At 42.9% G+C, this 25,519-nt stretch overlaps 1 protein-coding gene across 1 annotated transcript in view; it reads right to left on the reverse strand.

The window, feature by feature from the left end:
- Window positions 1-475: 475 nt before the first annotated feature.
- The window catches only part of BLTP3B (bridge-like lipid transfer protein family member 3B), a 176,019-nt gene continuing 150,975 nt past the window's right edge, over window positions 476-25,519 (reverse strand). The window contains exons 20-21 of the mRNA XM_063447767.1: window positions 19,481-19,689; window positions 476-1,025 (exon numbers count right to left, since the gene is read on the reverse strand). Of these exons, the coding sequence (XP_063303837.1) occupies window positions 903-1,025; window positions 19,481-19,689 (332 nt within the window). The 3' untranslated portion in view covers window positions 476-902. The remainder of the gene's footprint in view (window positions 1,026-19,480; window positions 19,690-25,519) is intronic.

Here is a 25,519-nt window from a genome sequence, read left to right on the forward strand (position 1 = left end):
GACAGACTCACAGACAGCCACGCTGACCCTACCTTCTGGAACTCTTTACCGTGCACAGAAAGGCACTGTCCTTACAGACTTTTTTTTTTAAAAAGTTAAAGACCCACCTCTTCTATCAGGCATTCAGTCCGCTTATCTGACCATCGGAAACTCCTAACTTTTACGTCTTTATGTTTGTATATTTGTAAAGTGCTTTGAGTCTCACAGGGAGAAAAGCGCTATAAAAATCGCAAATTATTATTAATATTATTATATCATCTTCCTGTAAGGATTTTTAAGGGCAGCAACAAAAGCAGATTGTATTCCTGGATCCAATGAGTCCATGTGTACACAGGGACCCACATGGGCACACGCAAACACATACACACACCTGATAAATGATACAAAGGAAAACTTGAAAAATGTGAATGCAATTGCATTGAATCATTATTTATTGATAGTGCAAATAAAAATTTAAAAATAATCCTGAAAACAATAGTAAAACAGATTTGTCTAAAGAAAATTAATATTTGATGATACACTTTCTTAAATAAACAAACAATTCCCCTAAATTTATTATTTATTTATTTATTTAACACTTTTTTTTGTAAAAAATGTTTTCCAATCTTTTAGGCTTAACCTATTCAGTGCTGGAGGAGCACACATTGAAAGTATCAATAATTGAAATTAAACAATTGATAGCCTTTATTTAAAAAAAAAAAAAAAAGGCTACATGTATTTGTCCTTCTTATTAAAACGGTGATTTCTCCTCTGTAAAATAATAGATGGACTCTTGATAACTTATTTTGATTCACAAACGCATGATACCGAATCAACTGAATTGAAGGACGTCATTAAAATAAATTGCCAGAAAATATATGCTGGCATTTTAAGTTCAGTGCATCATCGATGGTTACTGTGTACTACTTTTCACATGATATATTCTTTAACTGATGCTGAAGTCTGTCTCTTTCCATGTGCGACTCTGCAAGAGCCATTTTTGTTTTGGCCAACTCTTGTTTGAGACATTCATTTTCTTCAAGGAGCTGCAAAACAGCAAAGAGGGGTATTAGTGGATATCAACATGTTTGTCTGCAGTTATGTACAGGGACAAATCTCTGTGTTACTTTAGTGAGAAATACCATTATACAAACACCTTGACTTTAAACCCAGGGCAACATAGCATCTGAACTAATGCTCACTTACAAAAGTGTGCAACTCCAACAGTGGGAAAAGTTAGTACATTTCATAGAACAGACCTGCACTCTTTATATTGAAATGTTCAAGTTCTGGACAGGGGGGAAAAATGGTAGTTCATAGGAACCTCAACTAATAAGCCAATTATTGGCCCATAGTTCACAAACGATGGAGGGTAGTGTTATGACAAGTGTCTTCTTTATGGTCTCTAATCGGTTTGTATATTTATTAAATTGTTCTAATAACAGCCTAAAAAGTTTTAGCTTTTCTGTGCCTAAATCGGCCATTTCAGAAAGGATGCCAAATTTATAGTGCTATAAAAAAAACCCAGACCAGTTTTCAGGTCGAAAAAGTGATGGAAAGATGGATCTGTTGATGTTCTGTTGCTAAAACTAAACTAATATGCATCCTATATTCTGTACTTCTAAAAAAAAAGAAAAAAAAGAAACCTTAAGCTAGACAAGAGGGACACTGGGATTTAGGTCCCAATGATGGACTGTCCCACCTAGATATGTACATTGGGAACGTTCGTAAACAGTGATCAAACACTATATACAAAAACAAAAAAAGATTAAGAAAAATATATACTTGTCTTATTGAAAGATTGTACAGTACCCTAATATACACTGCATTTTTTATTTTATTTTGAATTCTTTATTTTTGAGTGCATGGATAGACAATATAGCTCACTCTGCCACAACAGCGTTCGCAAGCATAGACATTTCGTATTGATGTTACATTTATGGCATTTGAACAGTGCACATTTTTGTATATAGATGCATGAACAGAGTATATTTATATTGGTTAGGCATTACATTTAAATTTACTAGCTTAATCTACGCTTTATATGAAGAGTATGCATGCTAATCAAGTACAGTGCTTGCAAGTTAACTGTGGGAAACATAAAGTGAGGGCATTGCTAGTTATGCTAGGTTATGATATAGGTTCCTGACGTCTAATCCGCTGTGTTGCCGGTACCTAGCTAGTTTGACTGTATAGATAGACATATCTCTTATGAGTTACTCAACACAAGTTAAGTAAGGTGGACGACATAGTTTAACATGAAAGGATATGGCATGCGATTAATATTCAGGCTAATTTACGCTGTAAAAACATGTTATAACATTAACATCATTCGTCTGTCTCAGGGAGGTCAGGCTTGAAAATATTGCGGGACAGTTCTCTATGACTGCATAGATGTGGTGGGGTGACAGCAGTCCAGGCCGCCGTACGGCAGTGAGAGTTAGTGAAAGTCAGGCTACACCTGTAGTCGGCACCGGCAGGGCACATACCGAAAAGTCCCATAGGGCCTTGGCAACGCGGATCATGGATGCTGCAGGGACTCCTCCAGTGCCTCCCGTTCCTGTGTGAGTGCCTTGGGTGGTGGGGATGTATGCTTTGTGGTGTGACAGTGTCTCTGCTCCCCATGCTGTTTGGTGAGTGTGAGGCTCTGTGTGTCCCCTTGATGTATAGGTATAGCCCTTCAGAGTGCGGTTTGCGGCTGTGTATCGACGCACTTGGGTAGAGCGTTGACAGGCTTTCTGACCTTCGTCTGGTGTAGGTCGGGTGTGGGCCCCTCGAGTGCGCCATTTTAGTTTGTGGAGTGGCGGGCTGAGTTTGGTGGCTCTCCGAGCTTGCCTGGACTCAGGCTTGCAGTAACGGGTGCTCGGTCTGCTGCCTTTAAGTCTGGGTAGAGCTCTTGTTACCTTATGCAGCTTCGTGTTGGTCGGTGGCGTAGCTATGCGTTTCAACGCTGGTGCTTTTGTAGGAGACGTGGCGGGCAGTCGAGGGACCGCTGTGGCTGCATGGTTTTGTGCCAGTATGGCCTCCCACCGTGTCCAGAAGAGGTCAAATGCTGCCGCTATGCGGTCCTCCTGATGGTTCACGCTAGCCAGCTGCGCTGAGAGAGGTTGGACAAGTGGGGGCATGGAGGCTCGGTCGGCATCCGCCATCTTGGCCTCTGGGTATGTGCTGCTTGCAATCCTGGCAGCTTGTGGGGTTCTGTAGCCCTGTGGAGTCTGGACCGGGATAACCCCTGCCAGTCTATGGGGGAGGGAGCAGGGGCCCTTAGTCGTCGAGGAGGCTAGTCGCGGTGGTGGGAGAGCGGCCGTCCCTCCCGCGCTCGCCTTGTAAGTAGGCCTCGATTGCTTGATTGGCGAAAGTAGGTCGTACTGCTTGAAGTCCCCTTACGGTTGGTGACCGTTGTGGCCCGATTAGTGGCTTTTGGAGCGTGAAAATTGCTTTAGAGTGTAGCTTATTGTAGGAGCTTGTGTGGTTCACGTCCTCCCGGCTCTGCGGTCAGGCCCCGCCCCCCCTACACTGCATTTTTTAATAGTCCAAATCTATTTCCTTTTACAGATTGTGCAATTTAAAAAAATGAATATGGAAAATGTGCTAAGTGCATGCAGAGTAATCTTTTAATATATACAGCCACAGACTGGGTCTCATAATAGCTCTGAGCGATTTTGTAAAAATCCCCCTGGGTAACAGCAGTTCCATAAAGGACCATAAATATTTCAACACTTACTACTGATTAATACAGAACTTGTCAACGCACTTACAGATGTCCTCTGAGATTTAAGAGGTGAATAAGAGCTCAAAATCAGATTTTACTGATTAATCCAAGTACTTCAAAAGAGATAAAATAATAATTAATTTGGGAATACAAAAAAAAAAAAAATGAAACACGACTGAGACAAACTTTCCTATGCAAAGTGCACAAGACATGTAATTCTTCAAAAAATGTATTAGTGAGACAGTAATGTCTATTCACTCCCCCCCCCCCCCTTTTTTTTTCAAAGGACCACTATAGGCACCCAGACCAGTTCAGCTCAATGAAGTGGTCTGAGTGCCAGGTCCCCCTGGCATGTTTACACTGCAGGGTTAATCCAGCCTCTAGTGGCTAACTCCCTGACTGCCACTAAAGGCCGCTTCTGCAATTTTCTCTGAGTAAATCACACTGAAAGGACGTTTGACGTCCTCATGGAGTCCAGCGTCAAATAAGATCACCATAGGAAAGCATTGAGTAATGCTTTCCTATGGGCGGGTTTGAATAAGGTAAGTGGCTGACCCCTTCAGCCCAGTGGGAGGGGGGCGGACCTACTAACCCTATAGTGCCAGGAAAAAGGGTTTGTTTTCCAGGCACTATAGGATCCCCTTAATTCATTATTTTTAGTGAAAAGTTATTGCAAGAATTCTGTAATGTACTAATATATAATTTAGGAATTTTTACTATTCATATTATATACACCCCACCTGTCATTTTATTATTATTTTTATTTGCATAATTCAGGAATTCCCATCTATATGTTTTGGGTTATATATATATATATATATATATATATATATATATATATATATATATATATATATATATATATATATATATATATATATATATATATTTTTTTTTTTTTTGGTTCAGTTATAAAGTTATTGTTGTTTAAATGTACAGACTATTTAAACATATCTCTCCTGTCTAAAGGCTACTAAAGGCTCCATCAGAACAGAGCGTACGCGCTTCTCTTTTTATTCCCCCCTTTAGATCACTTGTAACTTGACTGTTTGCAAGACAATTAACATTCAGATTCTGCAAAAAAGAGGTGGAAACTATTTCGTTTTAAGTAATCCCTAAATTTATATAATTATAATAACTTACAAAATGTCCCATTTTGAAACAATAAATACAGTGAGGGGAAAATAGTATTTGATATCCTTCTGATTTTGAAAATTTGCCCACTGACCAAGAAATGATCAGTCTAAAATTTTAATGGTACGGGCATTTTAACAGTGAGAGACAGAATAACAAATCCAGAAAATGCATGTCAAAAAAAGTTATAAATTGATTTGCATGTCAATGAGTGAAATAAGTATTTGACCCCTTCAACTTAGTACTTGGTGGCAAAACCCTTATTGGCAATCACAGAGGTCAGACGTTTCTTGTAGTTGGCCACCAGGTTTGCACGCATCTCAGGAGGGATTTTGTCCCACTACTCTTTGCAGATCCTCTCCAAGCCATTAAGGTCTAACCTTCAGCTCCCTGCACAGATTTTCTATGGGAGTAAAGTCTGGAGACTGGCTAAGCCACTCCAGGACCTTAATGTGCTTCTTCTTGAGCCAATGCCTTTGTTGCCTTGGCTGTGTGTTTTGGGTCTTTGTCATGCTGGAATACCCACCCATGACCCATTTTCAATGCCCTGGCCGAGGGAAGGAGATCCTCACCCAAGATTTGAGGGTACATGGCGGTGCAGTTGTCCTGTCCCCTTAGCATAAAAACACTCCCAAAGCATAATGTTTCCACCTCCATGTTTGACGGTGGGGATGGTGTTCTTGGGGTCATAGGCAGCATTCATCCTTCTCCCAACACAGCGAGTTGAGTTGATGCCAAAGAGCTTGATTTTGGTCTCATCTGACTTTCACCCAGTTATCCTCTGAGTCATTCAAATGTTCATTGGCAAACTAAGGACAGGCCTGTACATATGTTTTCTTGAGCAGGGGGACCTTGCGGACGCTGCAGGATTTCAGTTCTTCACGACCATGTGTTTCCAAATGTTTTCTTGGTGACTATGGTCCCAGCTGCCTTGAGATCATTAACAAGATCCTCCCATGCAATTCTGGGCTGATTCCTCACCGTTCTCAGGATCATTTAAACTCCACGAGGTGAGATCTTGCATGGAGCACCAGACCGAGGTAGACAGTTATTTTGTGTTTCTTCCATTTGCGAATAATTGCACCAACTGTTGTCACCTTCTCACCAAGCTGCTTGGCGATGGTCTTGTAGCCCATTCAAGCCTTGCGTAGGTCTACATTCTTGTCCCTGACATCCTTGGACAGCTCTTTGGTCTTGGCCATGGTGGAGAGTTTGGAATCTGATTGACTGCTTCTGTGGACAGGTGTCTTTTATACAGGTAACAAGCTGAGATTAGGAGCACTCCCTTTAAGAGAGTGCTCCTACTCTCAGCTTGGTACCTGTATAAAAGACAGCTGGGAGCCAGAAATCTTGCCGACTGATAGGGGATCAAATACTTATTTCACTCATTGATATATATGCAAATCAATTTATAACATTTTTGACATGCATTTTTCTGGATTATTTTTTTCGTTATTCTGTCTCTCACTGTAAAAATACACCTACCATTAAAATTATAGACCGATCATTTCTTTGTCAGTGAACAAATGTTCAAAATCAGCAGGGGATCAAATACTTTTTTCCCCTTACTGTACATAAAGCATTTAATGACATTTTTATTTATGTTAAATCAAAAGCACTTCAAATTTGCATTGATTAAAAGCAATGTTAATTAACGTGTCCTTGGCTTGTTTTGGCTGATGCAGTTTAGTAGACATAACCTGTTTAATGCATCTAGACTTCATGTTAAATACGTTTTGAATGCACCATAGAGAAAAACCACAGCATTGCAGGAATCTTTGCTGTGCCCCTCTAGTTTTCATTTTTGGGGTTTAGGGGGAAAAAAGTGTCTTCCAGGATATGGGTATACAGTAACGGTTGTATTTTCTGTATCACACAGCAATTAGGATCTTAAGGACTTTTCTCCCCCAATATATAATACTAAAGAGAAGCACTGCCAGCTTAAATACTTCATAGGGTAATGTTCTTTCTGCTCAAGTCCTTACTATTCCTGACAGAAAGCACAAGTTTATTTTATTTTATATTCTTTATTTTGGTTGTGCTTAGATGGTACAACAGGCTTACAATGCCACAATAGCCAGAACAAGTTATTTCATTTGCATAATAAAACAAATGCATTGTGAGCACTTTTTTTTTTATTTTTTAAGAGGGTGGATAATAAGCTAAGCATACAGAGTATTAAACAATTACTGGTTCCACCGCAAGTGACTTTCAGAGTAAGGGATGAGAGAGTCCAGCACACCACCTAGGCTTGGACTAATATAATATTTGAACTGAAGATTTGAAAAAAAAAAAAAAAAGATTAAACAAACATGCTATCTCAGCTAAGAGGGGACAAGAATAGTTGCCTAACTGCATTCCTCAATGTTAGAAACCGTCCAGATACAGAGGGAGATGGAGCAGTGTCCCCTATGCATCTTTAAGCCCATGCCTATTATGGGCAAGGAGCAGCCACTCACTATGGCACCAGTCAGTGGACCAGGAGTCAGCGACAGTTGCAAGGTATCACCTGAGTGGTATGTCAGTCCCTGTGCTGTCAGTAGATGTTCTCAATCAGCTTGAAGACCTCCAGGGGTTCTCTGTCGAGGTCGGCAGCTGCACGAAATCGCTTGTGCTGTGTTTCCCCAGCACTGATTTCACAGCCGGGGCCTCTTGAGCCGGGCTACCGCTGTAACCGCTACCGTGTGATGGATCCTGGAACACCGGGGTCGCTGAGCAGGTAAGCATGGTAGTTTGGCTGCTGGGGCTGGCTGGAGGTATTTGTGGAGCAAGTCCTGCCAGAATTCCTCCTGGAGGCAGTTCAGTTGCCGCAGATCACCGCGTCACTCCCTCCTGTTGAGGTCAGTGTTACAAATCGTTATTTGTAACTGGCCTTTTAAATAGAACATTGCCCTGCTTCCCTGGATTGTGGAGAAGCCTAATGGCCAGCCTCCTTCCTCGTGACTATGGCCCTGGAATATATTACCTTTTGAGACTTACCTTCGGGCACAAAGGATTCTGGTATGCTGTTCTGGGCCCTTTAACTGTTTGGTACTTCAATACTGAACTTCGGATACAATCGAAGTACCGAAGCCGCCGAAGTACCGAAGTCGCCGAAGTAGTCGAAGTGGCCGCCATTACATTCGAACACGTGGCAGCGGCCATTTTAAAACAGTCGAACACGGTCCGCGGTGACCTGTACCTGCCCGTATCCTTCGACATCACAGCCAGAGACTAAGTCCCGTTCGAACGTCCGAACACCCGTTCGAATGGGACTTCATCATCTTTTTATGGGAAACCGATCGTCCTCAACTAGCGACCCCCGAGGAGGTTTTAACCGCGGTTTACTTCGGCACTTCGACAGATGTCGAAGTGCGTTTGACTATTCGAACACCGTCTTCGGATGGGACTTTACTGGTTTTCAGGGCAGAGATAGACCGACCACACAGCCTGAATCTGTGGAACTGTTTGTGGGCATGCAAACAGGCGTGCGGTCGGTCCAAAGAGACTTTTTAATATCTCTGGAACCACTGGACAGATTCTCACGAATTTTGAGTATGTTGTTCCCCAATTTATGTTGTTCATAAAAATGTAAGTTTTATTAATGTATCATGTAAAATGGGAAAGTAATAGAAATGTATAAAAATGTGTAAGTTTTAGCTTGGAGATAATTGAGTAGATACAGTAGGAAACTCAATTATCTCCCAAGCTGAGGGGAGGGAACCTGTGGGCTGTACTTTGCTGTTATTGGTGATTTTATGCCTCCCCCTGGGAGTGTCCTGTGTGCATGTACCTCAATAAAAGCCAGGCTGGGTGTTCCAGCACCTCAGACCTATTCTGACCCTCTAACTTGCAGCCTTGACTCATGTTTGTAGGGGACAGCTATAATCACTACAGGGATTGCTATGCTCTTCATACTCCCTTAGCTACTGAGCTCTTGTAAGAGCTCTTGTTCCTGATCCTGCTTCGCTCTACAGAAGGAAGAGGTTCACCTATTGGAAACTGGAGCCTGGTCGTAGGTCCAGGGCGCAGAGCAGACGGCGAGATACCAGCCCAGCAGCGGTGGTTCGTGGAGTTCGCAGTGCTTATGGTGGCTACGGTGCTGATGGTCCTTGGGTAAGCGCTAGGAGCATCCTTTTCTACGGTCCAACTTCCAGCCAGCCTGGAGGCAACCGTAACAGTCAGGAACATGCAACCTCTGCTATATTGAGTTCTTCTTGCTTAAGTGTCGCGGAATGCGCAGCAGCTCTATCCACACTCTGTGACCGTGAGGAGCCATTACGGTGGGGACCGGAATCACCCCCGCCAGTCCATAGGAGGGGCAACGCGGCTTTAACTTAATGATATTGTGGGCCCACGTGTGTTGGGCCGCCTCTCCCAGTCAACGCCCGCTAGACCTTGTGCAGATTGCCACCAGGGCAACCGCAGACCATCACCGGCAGTTCCAAGCCGGTCAGTCAATGCAGGGTGCCAAGAAAGCTTACTATGCTCAAGATGTGCAAACAAAAGTACTGGCGACTGGACTAATTAATTTAGGTCTCGAAGAGCGCTCAGAAAACATGACCAGTCGACATTGCAGTCAGGCCTCGCCCCTCAAAGAACAAGTTTTTATAGCAGAGCAGGTTTTGAAACAAACATGATCATAAAAGGTAAGTAGATATAAAACACCTCACTACCTTTTATTTACGGTTAATCCCTTTGTGAAATTGTAACATAGAAAGTAGAACATTAGGAAATTGGACATATTAACCTTATACAGGAACTCCAGCCAAAAATAAATAAATACATAAAATAAAAAACAACAAAAATTCTGGGTTTTTTGTTTTCAAATTTTGTTTTGTTTTGTTTTTTTGAGGTATGAAATACAGTTGTAATCAAAATTATTCGACCTCTACGGAAAATCTGGTTAGTTGTCAAAATGTACATACGTTCAGCTGTTTGCAATGAACAAATCGAACAAAAGCAACTGAAATAGCTCAACACAACGATTGATTCAAGTGGGTTCCCCAAATTCAATTGAAAATGTAACTTATAAGGACTTATCCAGTCTCAAAATTATTCAACCCCTTCACAGCAAGCTTCTTTAGTACTTAGTAGAGTACCCTTATGACCTGCTGCAAACGAGAAACTTCTGGTGGTGTTCCTGAGGAATCTTAATACAATCGCTCAAGAACAATGTCCTCCAGTTCAGTTATACCCTTGGGTTTGCATGCTGCAACCGCCTACATCAAATCCCACCATAGATTTTCTATGGGTTCAAGCCAGGTGGCAGATCACCACTGTAGAATTTTCCAAGACTAATTCTGCAACCAAGCCTTGGTGGAATTTGAGGTATGCTTATGATCATTGTCTTGTTGGATGGTCGTTTTCTTCTAGGATTTCCTGAAACTTCAGTGAATCCATCTTGTGTTCCACGTGCTGCAGGTTTCCAGGGCCAGAGGATGCAAAGCAGACCCAGAGCATTACCAAGCCACCACCATGCTTAACTATAGGCAGAGTGTTCTTTTCAGCTTCACCGCTGCTTCATTATTCTTCTTCCAGACATACCGCTGATCCATTGAGCCGAAAAGTTACAGTTTTGTTGCATTGTTCCACAGAACAGAATCCCAAAACTTCAATGGCTTATTTATATGATTTTGAGTATATTGGTGCAGACTGTCTAAAGTAAAGACAAATAAGTCGATGGGGCCAGATGGGATACATCCAACGTTATTTATAGAACTTAGTGGTGTACTAGCAAAACCGTTGACTGATTTATTTAACCAATCATTGTTAATGGGAGTAGTCCCAGAAGATTGGAACTTAGCGAATGTTGTGCCAATTCACAAGAAAGGTAGTAGGGAGGAGTCAGAACTATAGGCCAGTAAGCCTTACTTCAGTAGTGGAGAAAGTAATGGAAACCATAATAAAGGATAGGATTGTTGAACATCTAAAATCATATGGATTTCAAGATCAGAGACAACATAATCATGACTGACGGTAGTCACCATCACCAGGAGCTTAAAATGGACAATTCAATAAGGTCTCTGGATGATTCCTTTGCATGATGTTTAAGTCACCCTGTGTCCATTGTGGGTGTAGGGTGTGGGTGTAATGTGGTTAAATGTTCTTGTTCTCTCCTGTCTTGCTAATGCTTGCAATCAACTAGGTGGATTTGGCTGTGGAGCCTGTATGCACCACCTGTTGGTTGCAAGGATCTAGCAACAGCTGTTTGCACTACCTGAATAGAAAGGCTTGCTAATTTGCACATTCGGGTATATTTGCATATTGTGAATTCTGCAGGTAGGAGAGATATTTTGTGTTGGTTATTGTCTTCCCCACCCCTTTATGAATATGTTGTTGTGTTATTATAAATTCCAGTATGTTTTCTGATATGATTTGGTAAATTGTATTTTATTGAGTTTGTCACAGCAAGGTTGATGTAATGAACAGATGGGCTAGTCCCAACTTCCGTCCGTTCCAATTGGAACTCTGTGTCCTGTGTGGATGTTCAGGGATCCCAATAACAGCGTCTTAGGACCTGTTGGCTGGTTGCATGGTTCCTCTTGACCTGGGATAAATCAAAAGATTTGGGCCTAAGAGCCGCAATTTCCTTTGTAAAGGCAATAGCTAAAATCATATTTCAGGCAGTGTTTAGAATACCCTTCTAGAAGGAGAGCTGCAGCGGCACAGGCAAAGGGGACATTACCAGCCTGGAAGGGGAGAGCTGCAGCCTGGTCGGTTGGAAGAGCTCTGGAGAGACCCCAGTCAAGATTCGATGACTGGGGCTGAAGTGGTCAATGGAGTGTATTCAAAGTAAGGTCTTGTTACTAGTGGGGTACCTCAGAGATCTGTACCAATTATCTTCAATACTTTTTTATTAGTGATATTGCCGAAGGTCTTGCGGACGATACAAATATTTGCATCAGTAGGACACAGAAACCCCCGATACTAGGGGGCCATACAACTCCCGGAACTGACCCAAGCCCACCAACTAGTGGAGCTACACGGTCAATCCACCGGGACGATTGTCCATTAACCTAAAGTTCACAGTACTTCTACGGATTACGTAGACCCACACAGCACTAGCACAAGAAGAGACTAAACACAGAACCGCACCACACTATACAAGCATACTAACCACAACCTCATTCACCGCCCCTTCCTACCTTTACCCTTCTATCCACCCCCTGCGGCTGCCCTGACGATGCCGACCCCGAGCCCCGACGGGTACACCCGGGAAGACCTGAGCATACTCTCCTACAATGTAAACGGCCTCAACGTCAGAGAGAAGCGCACAAGGCTCCTGAGAGACCTGAAACACTACAGGGCGTCGGTGGCATTTATCCAAGAAACGCACTTCCAAGAAGGCAGGGCGCCAGCCTTGAAAGACCGCAACTTTCGAACAGGGTACTTTAGTAACAACCCGGATAAAAGAACACTAGGAGTCTGCATTCTCTTTTCAAACGGGACCCCATACAAGGAGATAGCCACCCTCAGGTGCAAACAAGGCAGATACCTTTTCACTAAAGGCACAATAGTAGATCAGACCTACACATTCGCCAACCTGTATGCTCCAAACACGAAACAGCACTACTTCCTCCGGAACGCCCTAAGCACCTTGATGAAATTCACGGAGGGCACCTTGATCATCGGGGGAGATTTGAACTTGGCACTACACCCAGATCAGGACTCCACGTCACCGCGCGGAACAACACCACACGACAAACACGCCAACACACTTCGCCTTCTACATGCCCACCAATTAGCAGACTGCTGGCGAGCACTGCACCCAACAACCAAGGACTACACCTTCTATTCACAGACACACTCGACATACACGAGATTGGATTACTTCCTGACGACACATCACAACCTGAACCTGCTCCGAGACGCAGAGATCCTACCAATGACCTGGTCAGATCACAGCCCAATACGAATGCGGCTCAAATCGCCATTATACAGACCCCGGCAAATGTCATGGAGACTAAATGAATCGATCCTTTCGGATGGGGTGGAAGCAGACAAGATCAGTAACACCATAAGAGAATACTTCCAAACCAATGAAACGGAGGAAGTGACACCGCTGACGTGCTGGGAAGCGCATAAAACGGTCGTCAGAGGCCGGATCATCTCCATATGCGCAGCCCGCAAGAGGGCGGCGATGCGGGAGACGCTCGAACTCAGCAAAGATATAGCGGTCCTGGAGGCCAGACACAAACGAACCCTCGACGCACAGACGTACAGAGACCTAACAGCCAAACGAACCCAACTTACAACACACCTCAACCGAGCCATCCAACGCTCATACCAACACTACAGACACATGATACATGAACATGGCGATAAATGCGGGAGACTGCTGGCAAACCTTCTGAAACAACGAAAAACTCAACTATACATCCCCAAGATAAAAGACACGCAGCAACGACTTAAGCACCTCCCAGACCAGATAGCGACAGAATTCCACACCTACTACCAGGGCCTATATCACCTCCGGCGAGACGAACAGGGAAACCCACAACCGAACAAAATTGATGCCATACACAGATACCTGAATTCGGCACACATGCGGGAACTACAAGAGGCCGACCGAGAAGCATTGGAAGCCCCCATCACATCGGAAGAACTGGCGTACGCGATGAAGAAGGCGAAGACGGGCAGAGCGCCGGGGCCAGACGGGCTCCCTCTTCAATACTACAAAGTCTTCGCACAGGAGGTCGTTCCGAAACTACTGCGAGCCCTGAACTCCATTCAAGAGGGGGCCACGCCAACGGCGCAGTTCACCTCGGCGAATATCACCCTGCTGCCGAAGGAAGGAAAAGACCCGACAGTGTGCCCAAGCTATCGCCCGATATCGGTACTAAACACCGATATTAAACTCCTTGCCAGTGTCATGGCGTCGCGGCTGGCGCCACTACTGCCGGCCACGATCCACCCGAACCAAACTGGATTCATCCCAGGCAGGGAGGTGAGGGACAACACGATCCGGGCCCTGAATATCATAGCACACGTCAGGACCCAGCAGCACGGAACCCTTCTTCTGTCCACGGACGCGGAGAAGGCGTTCGACCGGGTGGACTGGGATCTGCTGATGGAAACCCTCCACGCCATAGGAATAGGACCGAAATACAGCACCTGGACGAGGGCACTATACACCTGCCCAACGGCACGAATCAGGATCAACGGCGCACTGACAGACCCGTTCCAGATCCACAATGGGACCAGACAAGGCTGCCCGCTTTCGCCGTTACTATTCGCACTGACGCTGGAGCCATTCCTGAACAGGATCAGGCACAATGCGGACATCCAGGGGATCAAGATAGGGGACACACATCACAAAACACTAGCATATGCAGATGATATGCTATTCGTGGTCACGAACCCGCAAACCTCCCTACCAGCGATACAGAAAGAATTCGAGGAATACGGGCGGGTCTCCAACCTTAAAATCAATTACTCAAAATCAGAGATACTGAACTTAACCATCAAACACGCGGATAGACTGACCCTCCAGAGACAACACCCATACCGCTGGTGCGACCACCGCATGCGATATCTAGGGGTTTGGCTCACCACCAACCCGGCAGACCTGTACGCACAAAATTATCTCCCTATATTAAAAAAAGCGGTGGAGGAACTTCACGGATGGAATGCCCTCTACATTTCCTGGCTAGGGAGGATAAATGCGGTTAAGATGACACTACTGCCCAAGCTGCTGTTTGTGTTCCAGGCAGTACCGATCCAAGCCCCCCAAACATTCTTCAAGGCACTGAAGGCCGAGGTCCGCAAGTTTATATGGAAAGGCAGGTCCCCACGCATAGCACACAACCAGTTAATCCTACCTAAACTTCGAGGAGGCCTGGCACTCCCCGACTTTGAAAAATACTACCACGCCACACACCTAACACGAGTGGCCAGTTGGACGATAGCCAGCGGCACAAAACCGTGGACCCAACTGGAATCTGACACCATCAATTGCGACCTCCGGACGCTACCCTGGATATCCGCGGCGGCATACAGAAGTAAACGCATCACCAACCCCTTCGTGGCGGCAACCATGAAGATCTGGCACAGGCAGGGGCTGAAACAATACCTAACGACAGACCCAGGTCCGCTGCTGCCACTGAGGGGCAACCCGGACTTCCCAGCGGGAGACCTTGGTCCCAGACCAGGCCCAACGGGCCACATGGCTATCCCCCGCATGAAGGACGTCCTTGTGCACCCGTTCAACATTCGACCATTAACAGAACTCTTCCCAGACAGACTACACACATTCTCCCATACGCTGGCCAGAGCGCAGCTCTCCCAGTACGCCAGATCGATTCCACAAAAACCGTCCCTGACGAGGGAGACGACACAATTCGAACGAATCTGCATGCAAGACAAGGAAACACCCCGAGCTATCTCACAGATATATACCATACTGATCACCAGCAGATACATATTGGCGCCGCCCTGTATAAGGAATTGGGAGGAAGACCTTGACGAGCCCATGACAGAGGCAGACTGGGACAAATGCCTCACCCTAGTACAAAAAACGCCTAGCTCCGCACGCCTACAAGAAAACTCCTACAAGATACTCACCAGATGGTATTTGACACCAACAACACTACACGCTAGGAATCCAGACATGCCAGACACCTGCTGGAGATGCGGGGAGGAAACAGGCACATTTTTACATATCTGGTGGTCATGCACACGGCTAACGCCATTTTGGGACACGGTCAGGGACGTCATACGCGAGGTGTCAGACGAGATGCTCCCAAGAACCCCGGCAGCCTTCCTCCTCCATCATACCAACATGGCAGTGCAAACATACAGCAGGTCCGTTGTACCGTGGCTGCTAAACGCAGCCAAAGCTATAATCCCCATCTATTGGAAGCACGGAAACGTACCCCCGATATCGCGGTGGGTGGAAGAGGTGGAAACCACCAGGAAGTACGAAGATATAAAGGCAAACACCCCGAAGCTCAGAGACCGTTACATCTCACGCTGGTTTCACTGGCTGAGGATAACCACATCGAACGACTTTCAACTACGCCTAGTCCAGCAGTAACCGGGGGAGACGAGAGGAAGGAGTGAGCAGCAGGGGAAACCAGAGGGGGGGCGGAGGGGTGCGGCGGAGTGGAGCAGCAGCAGGGGATGGAGCCACAAATGACCCCATACCCTTACACCAACCCACCATCCCCCACCAAACTTGGACCAGACCCACTACCATGTCACACAAGACGGACACGGCAGAGAAACGCGACAGACAGACAGGGGAGGGACACCCCCCACTGAACATGTCGGACTAGAGACACTACACACACGGCACAACCCAACACGAGGACACAAAGACCACGTCCAGGCCTAGATAAACAAACAACCGAGACGCAGAGAGAAATATACAAAAAGGCTACACGCAAATACGTTACGACAATACTCTAAACAAACACACACACACGTACAGACACCAGACTCCAAACCGAACTCTCCGACAAATACGACCCACATGATTGGGGCACACACATAGACCTCCACAGAACGCACACTAAGACGCTAGCCATGTCAGCAGGCCAACTACGTTAAATACCAGACAGCACGACAAACTGTTTACATGCAACCGGAAATATGCTGGAGCACACAAATGTGCAATGGTCTAAAACGCATAACAAAGATATACTCTTCAGTTAATAGTTTTTTGTTTATTTTTCCTCTTCTTAACTCGCTACCTTTGTTATACTAGTTCAGTACAGAATGTTCTTGTTATACACTTAATATTTGTGAATACATGCCTACAATGACTCAAACGCCTCTGCGTAGGCAAATACATGATATTCAGACGAATCTGCACTATGTTTGCCCCATGCTAACTGAAACTTTAATATGCACGCCTCTGCGAAGGCGACTACCTGCTTAAACTGTTTTATACATGAAACCTGCTTTTATGTTGTGATAACAATAAAAATATTTAAAACAAATATTTGCATCAGGGTTGATGTTCCAGAAAGAATAAGCCAAATGGCAAATGATTTAGGTAAACTAGAAAAAAAGAGTCAGAGTTGTGGCAACTGACATTTAACCCCTTAACGCCGTTACGGCGTGCTATGCCGTCACGGGTTAAATGGGCTTTAACGCCGTTATGACGGCATAGCACGCCGTAACGGCTTGCAGCCCCAGGAGGCAAGTTATACTTACCTCCGCCGCGATCCGCTTCGGGAGGACTGCCTCACAGCCCAGGCAGCCCTCCCACGGCAAATCAGGCCCCCGGGGGCCATGTGATCGCTCTCAAAGAGCGATCACATGGCCCCCTATAGCTGGCTGTGGATATGCCAGCAGGGGGACTGTTTGAAATATCAGACAGTCCCCCTGCTGGTGGGAAGTATAAAAAATAAATAAAAGACAAGTGTAAAAATAAATTAAATATATTTTTATATATATATAATATGTATATATATTCTATATATAATATATATACATATTATATATATGTAACGTCATACAAAGTGTATTTTAATATTAATATAAGTATATATATTAATATTAAAATACACTTAGAATGACGTTACATATATATAATATGTATATATATTATATATATAATAGATGTACATATATATATTATATATAAATACGTATAATTAAAATAATAAATAAATAAAATAATAAAATAAATAAATAAAATATTGAAACAAAATTTAATATAAATTATATATGCATATGTAATTTCATTCTAACTGTATTTTGTTATTAATATATATATATATCGGTAACAAAATACACTTAGAATGACATTCTATATATATCTATATATATATAAAATACAAATAACCGCAAATATATATATATATAGATAAATACATATAATTACATAAAAGATTACATTAGTATACACGTAGAATTTAAATACCTATAAATGCATATATATTAAAATTCTACATGTATATTTAAATAATCTTTTAACGTAATTATGTGATTTGATTAATTAAAATTTGATTGACATGCCTGACAACACAGGGAGAAAGTGCAGAGAATTTAATTTGCAAGCACTATATTTGACCCTGTAACTCTCCAAGACACCATAAAACCTGTACATAGGGGGTACTGTTTTACTCGGGAGACTTCGCTGAACTCAAATATTCGTGTTTCAAACTGGTAAATTGTATTACAACGATGATATTTTAAGTAAAAGTTACGTTTTTTGCATTTTTTACAAACGAACTGCACTTTTATGGGCTATATTATTGTTGTAATATGTTTTACTGTTTTAAAACACTAATATTTGTGTTTAGTGAAGTCTCCCGAGAATAACAGTACCCCCATATACAGGTTTTATGGTGTTTTGGAAAGTTAGAGAGTCACATATAAGGCTTGCATTTCATTTTTTTCACATTGAAATTTGCCAGATTGGTTATGTTGCCTTTGAGAGCGTATGGTAGCCCAGGAATGAGAATTACCCCCATGATGGCATACCATTTGCAAAAGTAGACAACCCGAGGTATTGCAAGTGGGGTATGTCCAGTCTTTCTTAGTAGCCACTTAGTCACAAACACTGGCCAAATATTTGTTTTTTGCTTTTTTCACACAAAAACAAATATGAACGCTAACTTTGGCCAGTGTTTGTGACTAAGTGGCTACTAAAAAAGACTAAACATACCCCACTTTCAATACCTTGGCTTGTCTACTTTTTCAAATGGTATGCCATTATGGGGGTAATTCTCATTCCTGGGCTACCACACCGTCTCAAAGGTAACATTACCAATCTGGCAAATTTCAATTTGAAAATGTAATGTTCTATATTTGACCCTGTAACTTTCCAAAACAACATAAAACCTGTTAATGGGGGGTACTGTTGTACTCGTGAGACATCGCTGATTACAAATATGTGCATTTTTTTGCAGTAAAACCTAACAGTATTATGACATTCACAGTTAAAATGTCAGACGGAAATGCAAATTTAAAAAAAAAATCTTATTTTCTCACATTTTTTTTACTTTTATTCATAATAAATGATGTTCCATATATGAATAGTTAATGATAGATTAAAGCCCTGTTTCTCCTGAACAAAATGATATATAATAAGTGTGGGTGCATATAATTTGAAAGAGGGGAACTACGGGTGAACAGACATATAGCGCAAATTCCAGTTTTTGTTTACGTTTTGTTTTGATCAGAACGTGCACTATTGACTCCGTCCTGAAGGGGTTAATGTGGATAAGTGCAAGATAATGCATCTTGGGCATAAAAATAAAGCCCTTGATTAGGTGCATCAGGTGTGCTTGAGACATCACCTGTTTTGCATATTTGTGCTGTTATAAGGGACTCTATTCAGGAGATTAAATACTTTTGAGTCTGGTGAAGTCATTATAAGTTGCATTTTCAGTTGAATTTGGGGAAACCACTCAAACTATTCGTTATGTTTGCTTTTGTTTGATTTGTTCATTGAAAACAGCTGAAAGTTTGTAAATTTTGACAATAAGCCAGATTTTCAATGGTGGGTTGGATTATTTTGATTACAACTGTATAAAATTCATCTTGTTTTTTTCCTGTTATTCACCTGACTCTCCCACATACTGTGGATTTTCACTTTCACTTTCTGGTCAGTTACCACTGTTCTCCATCTTTATCACCACCATAGGAATTTTAAGTAGATCCACTAATACTCATAGGAAGCCTATGGAGCTACAGAACCGAATAATAAACGCATCATACCTGTGCCTTAGTGAGTGCTGCTGTTCTCCAGTCTGTGCTATTGTACAATTCAGAGGCATCTGGGAGTCCAGTGCTGTCACAAAGTGTCTGTGTGCATTTAGTAGCATTGATTTTCTCCTTTATGATTTTGGAGTCGCTGTGTTTAATTTGAACAATACTATTTGAGTCTCTGTGATTGGTTGTATCATCAGTATTTGGATCCATTAAACCTTATTTGAAATAAAATAAAAAAATTAACTTCAAAACATTTCTTAAACAGAAGCAGTCATGACGGACATATTGACATAGGAGTAGTTTTAGATTGGACACACACACAAATGCAGGTTTTGGTCATTGTACATAACACACACAAACACCAAAGTGTTTGAAGAAATTCCACAAAGAGCACATAATCTTTAGACAAATAGCCGAGGATTTCAAGCCAAACTCCAAGGTGCATTAGAAAAAAAATAAAACATTCCTTGGAGCTTGGCTTGAAATCCTTAGCTATTTATATATGTTTTTATATAAATATTTAAAAGCACACCCTTCATTTTTTTTTTTGCTTTGCCCTTCAGGTAAATTTGTATATATTTTTTTTAAAACACACACACATTTTTGAAATGTGAACATTCTATTTTTTTTTAGTCATGATGAAGTGTCCTATTTCCAGTGGCGTACTAAGGGGGGGGCGGCCCGCCCCGGGTGCCACTGACTAGGGGGGTGCCATGACTTCCAGTGTCATGTGTCACCCCCCCCCATCATTACGCTGCGCACAGCCGCAGCACCTTTGCGGCCAAACACCGGCGGGACTTCCTTCTTTATGAGGAGGAGGGGGAGGAGCGTTGCGGGCCGCGGCGTCGCGCAACGTGATGACGACGTGCGCAGCGCCGTCAGTCCGCCTTCACGGATCTTCAGCGGAAGGATCCATTTCCGGGCGGTGAGGCACCCAGTGGTCGGACTCGGCGGGCAAGCAAGGCATCATCAAAATGTAAGTATAAAGTAGTTATTTTATGTCTGGGGCTGAATTAATTAAAGGGGGGGGTGTATTAATTAGAGGGGGGGGTGTATTAATTAAAGTAGGGGTGTATTAATTAGAGGGGGGGATTAATTAGAGGGGGGTGTATTAATTAGAGGGGGGTGTATTAATTAGAGGGGGGTGTATTAATTAGAGGGGGTGGATTAATTAGAGGGGGTGTATTAATTAGAGTGGGTGTATTAATTAGAGGGGGGTGTATTAATTAGAGGGGGTGGATTAATTAGAGGGGCTGAAATAATTAAAGGGGGGTGGATTAGAGGGGGGTGGATTAATTATAGGGGGTGGATTAATTAAAGGGAGGGTGGATTAATTAGAGGGAGGGTGGATTAATTAGAGGGGGGTGGATTAATTAGAGGGGGTGGATTAATTAGAGGGGAGTGGATTAATTAGAGGGGATGGATTAATTAAAGGGAGGGTGGATTAATTAGAGGGGGTGGATTAATTAGAGGGAGTGGATTAATTAGAGGGAGTGGATTAATTATAGGGGGGTGGATTAATTAAAGGGAGGGTGGATTAATTAAAGGGAGGGTGGATTAATTAGAGGGAGGGTGGATTAATTAGAGGGGGTGGATTAATTAGAGGGGGTGGATTAATTAGATGGGGTGGATTAATTAGATGGGGGTGGATTAATTAGATGGGGTGGATTAATTAGTGGGGGTGGATTAATTAGAGGGGGTGGATTAATTAGAGGGAGGGTGGATTAATTAGAGGGGGTGGATTAATTAGAGGGAGGGTGGATTAATTAGAGGGGGGTGGATTAATTAGAGGGGGTGGATTAATTAAAGGGAGGTAGGATTAATTAGAGGGGTGGATTAATTAGAGGGGGTGAATTAAAGGGAGGGTGGATTAATTAAAGGGAGGGGGATTAATCAGGGGGGTGGATTAATTAGGGGGTGGATTAATTAGAGGGAGGGTGGATTAATTAGAGGGGGTGGATTAATTAGAGGGAGGTGGATTAATTAGAGGGAGGTGGATTAATTAGAGGGAGGTGGATTAATTAGAGGGGGTGGATTAATTAAAGAGGGGTTGTGGATTAATTAAAGAGGGGTTGTGGATTAATTAAAGAGGGGTTGTGGATTAATTAAAGAGGGGTTGTGGATTAATTAAAGAGGGGTTGTGGATTAATTAAAGGGGATGTGGATTAATTAAAGGGGGTGCAGCACGGGGGAAGTTTATTTAGAGGGGGTATGTGTAATTAAAGGGGGGTGCAGGTTTTTTTTATTAAGGGGGTTGCAGTATTTTATTTATTAAGGGAGGATGTGCACTGCAGATTTTTGTTTTTTATTAAGGGGGTGTGCATGGTTTTTATTAAGGGGGGTGTGCATGTTTTTTGTTAGGGGGGTTGTGAAAGTTTTTGTTTTTTATTAAGGGGGTGTGCAGGGTTTTTATTAAGGGTTTGCAGGATTTTTTTTAATTAAGGGGGGTTGTGCAGGTTTTTGGTTTTTTTAAGGGGGTGTGCAGCTTTTTTTTTTAATTAAGGGGGATGTGCAAGGTTTTTTATGTGTAGGGAGTGTATGAAATTTATGTGATCAGTGTGCAGGGTTTTTATATGAAGGGCGAAGGGCAGGGGTTTTCTAGAAGGGGCGAGACCAGGGGCTTTGTAGAAAGGGGCAGGGGAGGAGTTTTCTAGAAGTTTCTCACCAGCCCCTTTCTACAAAAGCACTGGTCTTCCCCCTTCTACAAAAATGGCGCATTTATACAAAACCCCTGCCCTGGCCCCCTTCTACAAAACCTCTGCCCTGGCCCCCTTCTACAAAACCTCTGCCCTAGCCGCTACATCTTTTGAACTCAAATCCCTTTCCTATGCTATTTCTAAGGATCCGCTCAATAAAGTGGTCTGGGTGCCAGGTCCCTCTAGTTTTAACCCTGCAGCTGAAAACATATGTTTCACTGAGGGTTAATCCAGCCTCTAGTGGCTGTCTCACTGACAGCCGCTAGAGGCGCTTCCGCAATTCTCACTGTAAAACTCACCGTGAGAAGACGCTGGACGTCCATTGAGTAATGCTTTCCTATGGGCAGTTTGAATGCACATGCGGCTCTTGCCGCGCATGCGCATTCGGATCCAACGTCGGCAGGGGGAGGAGAGGTCACCAGCGCCGAGGGAGCCCGACGTTGGAGAATGGTAAGTGTCAGCTCCCGAGTGGAGCCGAATGCACATGCGCGGCAAGAGCTGCGCGCACATTCAAACAGTCCATAGGAAAGCAAATAATTGTGGGTGTTTTCTTAAATTTTTATTATGGGGGGGGGGGGGGTGCCACACTCAGGGTCCGCCCCGGGTGCCAAATGCTCTAGGTACGCCCCTGCCTATTTCCAATATTTTTCTTTCTGATGTTGTGAACAAAACAGATGAACAGAAGACAGGGGTTATCGGCTCTTAAAAGCGTAAATGTTTTAATATTAGTGTTTCATATTCACTCTCTTGATGAACTGTTATAGTACACTATATGTGGTAATACGTTTTCAAGTTTTTTCATACATAAGGAGATGTGATCAAGATCTTTGGCTCTATAGGTATATGTATTGATTCTGTGTTAAATCACAACACTTTTTTTTTTTTTTTTTTTAACAGTGCTTAATTTGGGGATCACATGGGGTGTTTTGTTCTGCTGTGACCAACTGTGAACAACAAAGAGTTTTAAAACATCACAACTGCTCCCTGAAGTGTACACTGAGAGTATTTCAGGAAATTATCGTCTTTTCCAAGACCCCCAGGTACAATGAAATTATCAGCTTATTATTCTCCTCTCCATGAGTATGCCAGTGATGCGTTCCTATTGAGTCAAAGGGGAATTAAGGCTTCTGCGTATACATTTAACTTATGTTACATGACATGGAAATGATTAGTGGTAAAAAGAAGTGCAGTATATTTTGAAGTGGAGTCTCACATAGATTTTTCTTCTTCTTAGTCTTAAAGGGACACAATAGGCACCAAGACCACTTCAGCTCATTGAAGTGGTTTAGGTGTAGTGACCCTATCCCCTTAATCCTGCAATTGTAATTACTGCAGTTTCTGATAAATCAAGCAGCCACTAGAGACACTTCCTGGTGGTTAGGCGACTTTTGGTCGCCTGACGCTGGATGTCCTCACACTCTGCATGAGGGCATCCTGCATCAATCAAACCCACATAAGAACTGCAGCAATGCTTTCCTATGGGGAGGGGCTAATGCGTTTGCAATGTTCACTGCGCATGCTCATTAGCACTCCTCTGTTGGGAGAGGCGAATCGCTGACCCAGCGCCAAAGGACATCGATGCTGAAATAGGTGAAGTACAGTAAGGGTTTATTATTCCTTACTCTTGGGGGCAGGGAGGTGGGGGTGGGGAGGGGGGCTATAGGGCTAGGAATACAACTTTGTTTAGACAATACTTCCCTTAACGACGAGTGACGGACGAGGTCCGTCACTCAGGGGAATGCGTTAATGACGAGTGACGGACCTCGTCCGTCACCCGTTAAAATTAACCCCAGATCGCCGCAATCGCGGCGATCGCGGGGTTAATGGTGCTCCGGTCTGCCTCTGCATTAGAGGCAGACCGGGAGCACCGGATCGGGCTGTCAGAGTACATGTGCCCGCTCTGACAGCATGCCAGAGCGGGCACATGTGCAGTGTATACTCACCTCCGCCTCCCTGCACTTCCTGGTTCTGTGTGAAGTGCAGGGAGACGGATCTTCAGTGATCCTGCCCCCTGGTGGAAAGAAAATATAGTAAAATTTAAATCCCACCCCCCTTTACCCCCCCTTTACCCATTTTAATAAAAAATTAACCCCTTCCCTGCCAATTGATCACTGACTACAGTGATCAATTGGCAGGGATTACATTTTACTAAGATCTGATTTTTTTTTTAACCCCTGAGGGTTAATTCTTTTTTTTTTTAACCCTCAGGGGTTCAATTTATTTTATTAATTAATTTAAATATTTTAAAATTATAAATTTAGCTAGCTGGGGAGGGTGGAAGTTAGTGGGGAATTGGGGGATTTAGTATTACGCTAACTAGGGGTTAACGTTAAAAAAAGTTTAAAAAAACGCTTTGAAAAGTTAAAAAATTAAGTTAAAAAAAAAGTTTTAATAACATTTAAGTAAAAAATTTAAAAAAATAAACCCTTTACCCAGTCCAAATAAAAATTAACCCCTTCCCTGCCAGTCGATCACTGCCTACAGTGATCAAAATACAGATCACAGTATTATACTGTTCTAATTTTTTTTTTAACCCCTGACGATTAACTTTTATTTATTTTTTAACCCTCAGGGGTTAAATTTATTTAATTAACTAATTTAAATATTGTATAATTAAATATTTTGCTAGCTGGGGTGGGTGGGAGTTATGGGAAAATGGGGAATTTACTGTTAGTGCTGCTTACTGCTAGTTAGGGGTTAACGTAAAAAAAAAAAGCTTAGAAAAATGTTAAATCTGTAAAAAAAAGTTTTACGAAAGTTTAGGAAACTTTAAAAAAATGAATAATCAAAACAAAAGTTTAAAAAATAGTTTTAAAAAGTAAAAAAAGTTTTAAAAAGTAAAACAATACATTTAATAACGCTCATTACCACTACACCTGGTACAAGCTAGCGGAAAAATAATCCCACGCTAAGGTTCAAAATATGCCTTTTGAAATACCCTGGGATGTCTTCTTTAAGAAATGGTATGGCTTTATGGGGTATTTGGTTTATATAGCCTGGTAAAATACTCTAAAATGGGACATGGGCACAGCGTAAAAATTCAAAATTTGAAAAAAAATGGAATGGCTCTGTCCCAAATGTGCCCCTCCGATGTCCACATATACCTGGCAAAGGTACATACGGGAGTATTTTTGTACTCAGCAGACATAGCTGAGCAACATATGAAGTATTATACAGTTGTAGTACACATAAGGTTTGCAAAATATACTGTGCAAACTCACTTTGTGTGTCAAAAAGGCAGAAAAAACGCTTATTACCACTACACCTGGTACAAGCTAGCGGAAAAATGATCCCACGCTAAGGTTCAAAATATGCCTTTTGAAATACCCTGGGGTGTCTACTTTAAGAA

Source organism: Pelobates fuscus, chromosome 3 (genome assembly GCF_036172605.1).
Source record: "Pelobates fuscus isolate aPelFus1 chromosome 3, aPelFus1.pri, whole genome shotgun sequence".
NCBI lineage: Eukaryota > Metazoa > Chordata > Amphibia > Anura > Pelobatidae > Pelobates > Pelobates fuscus.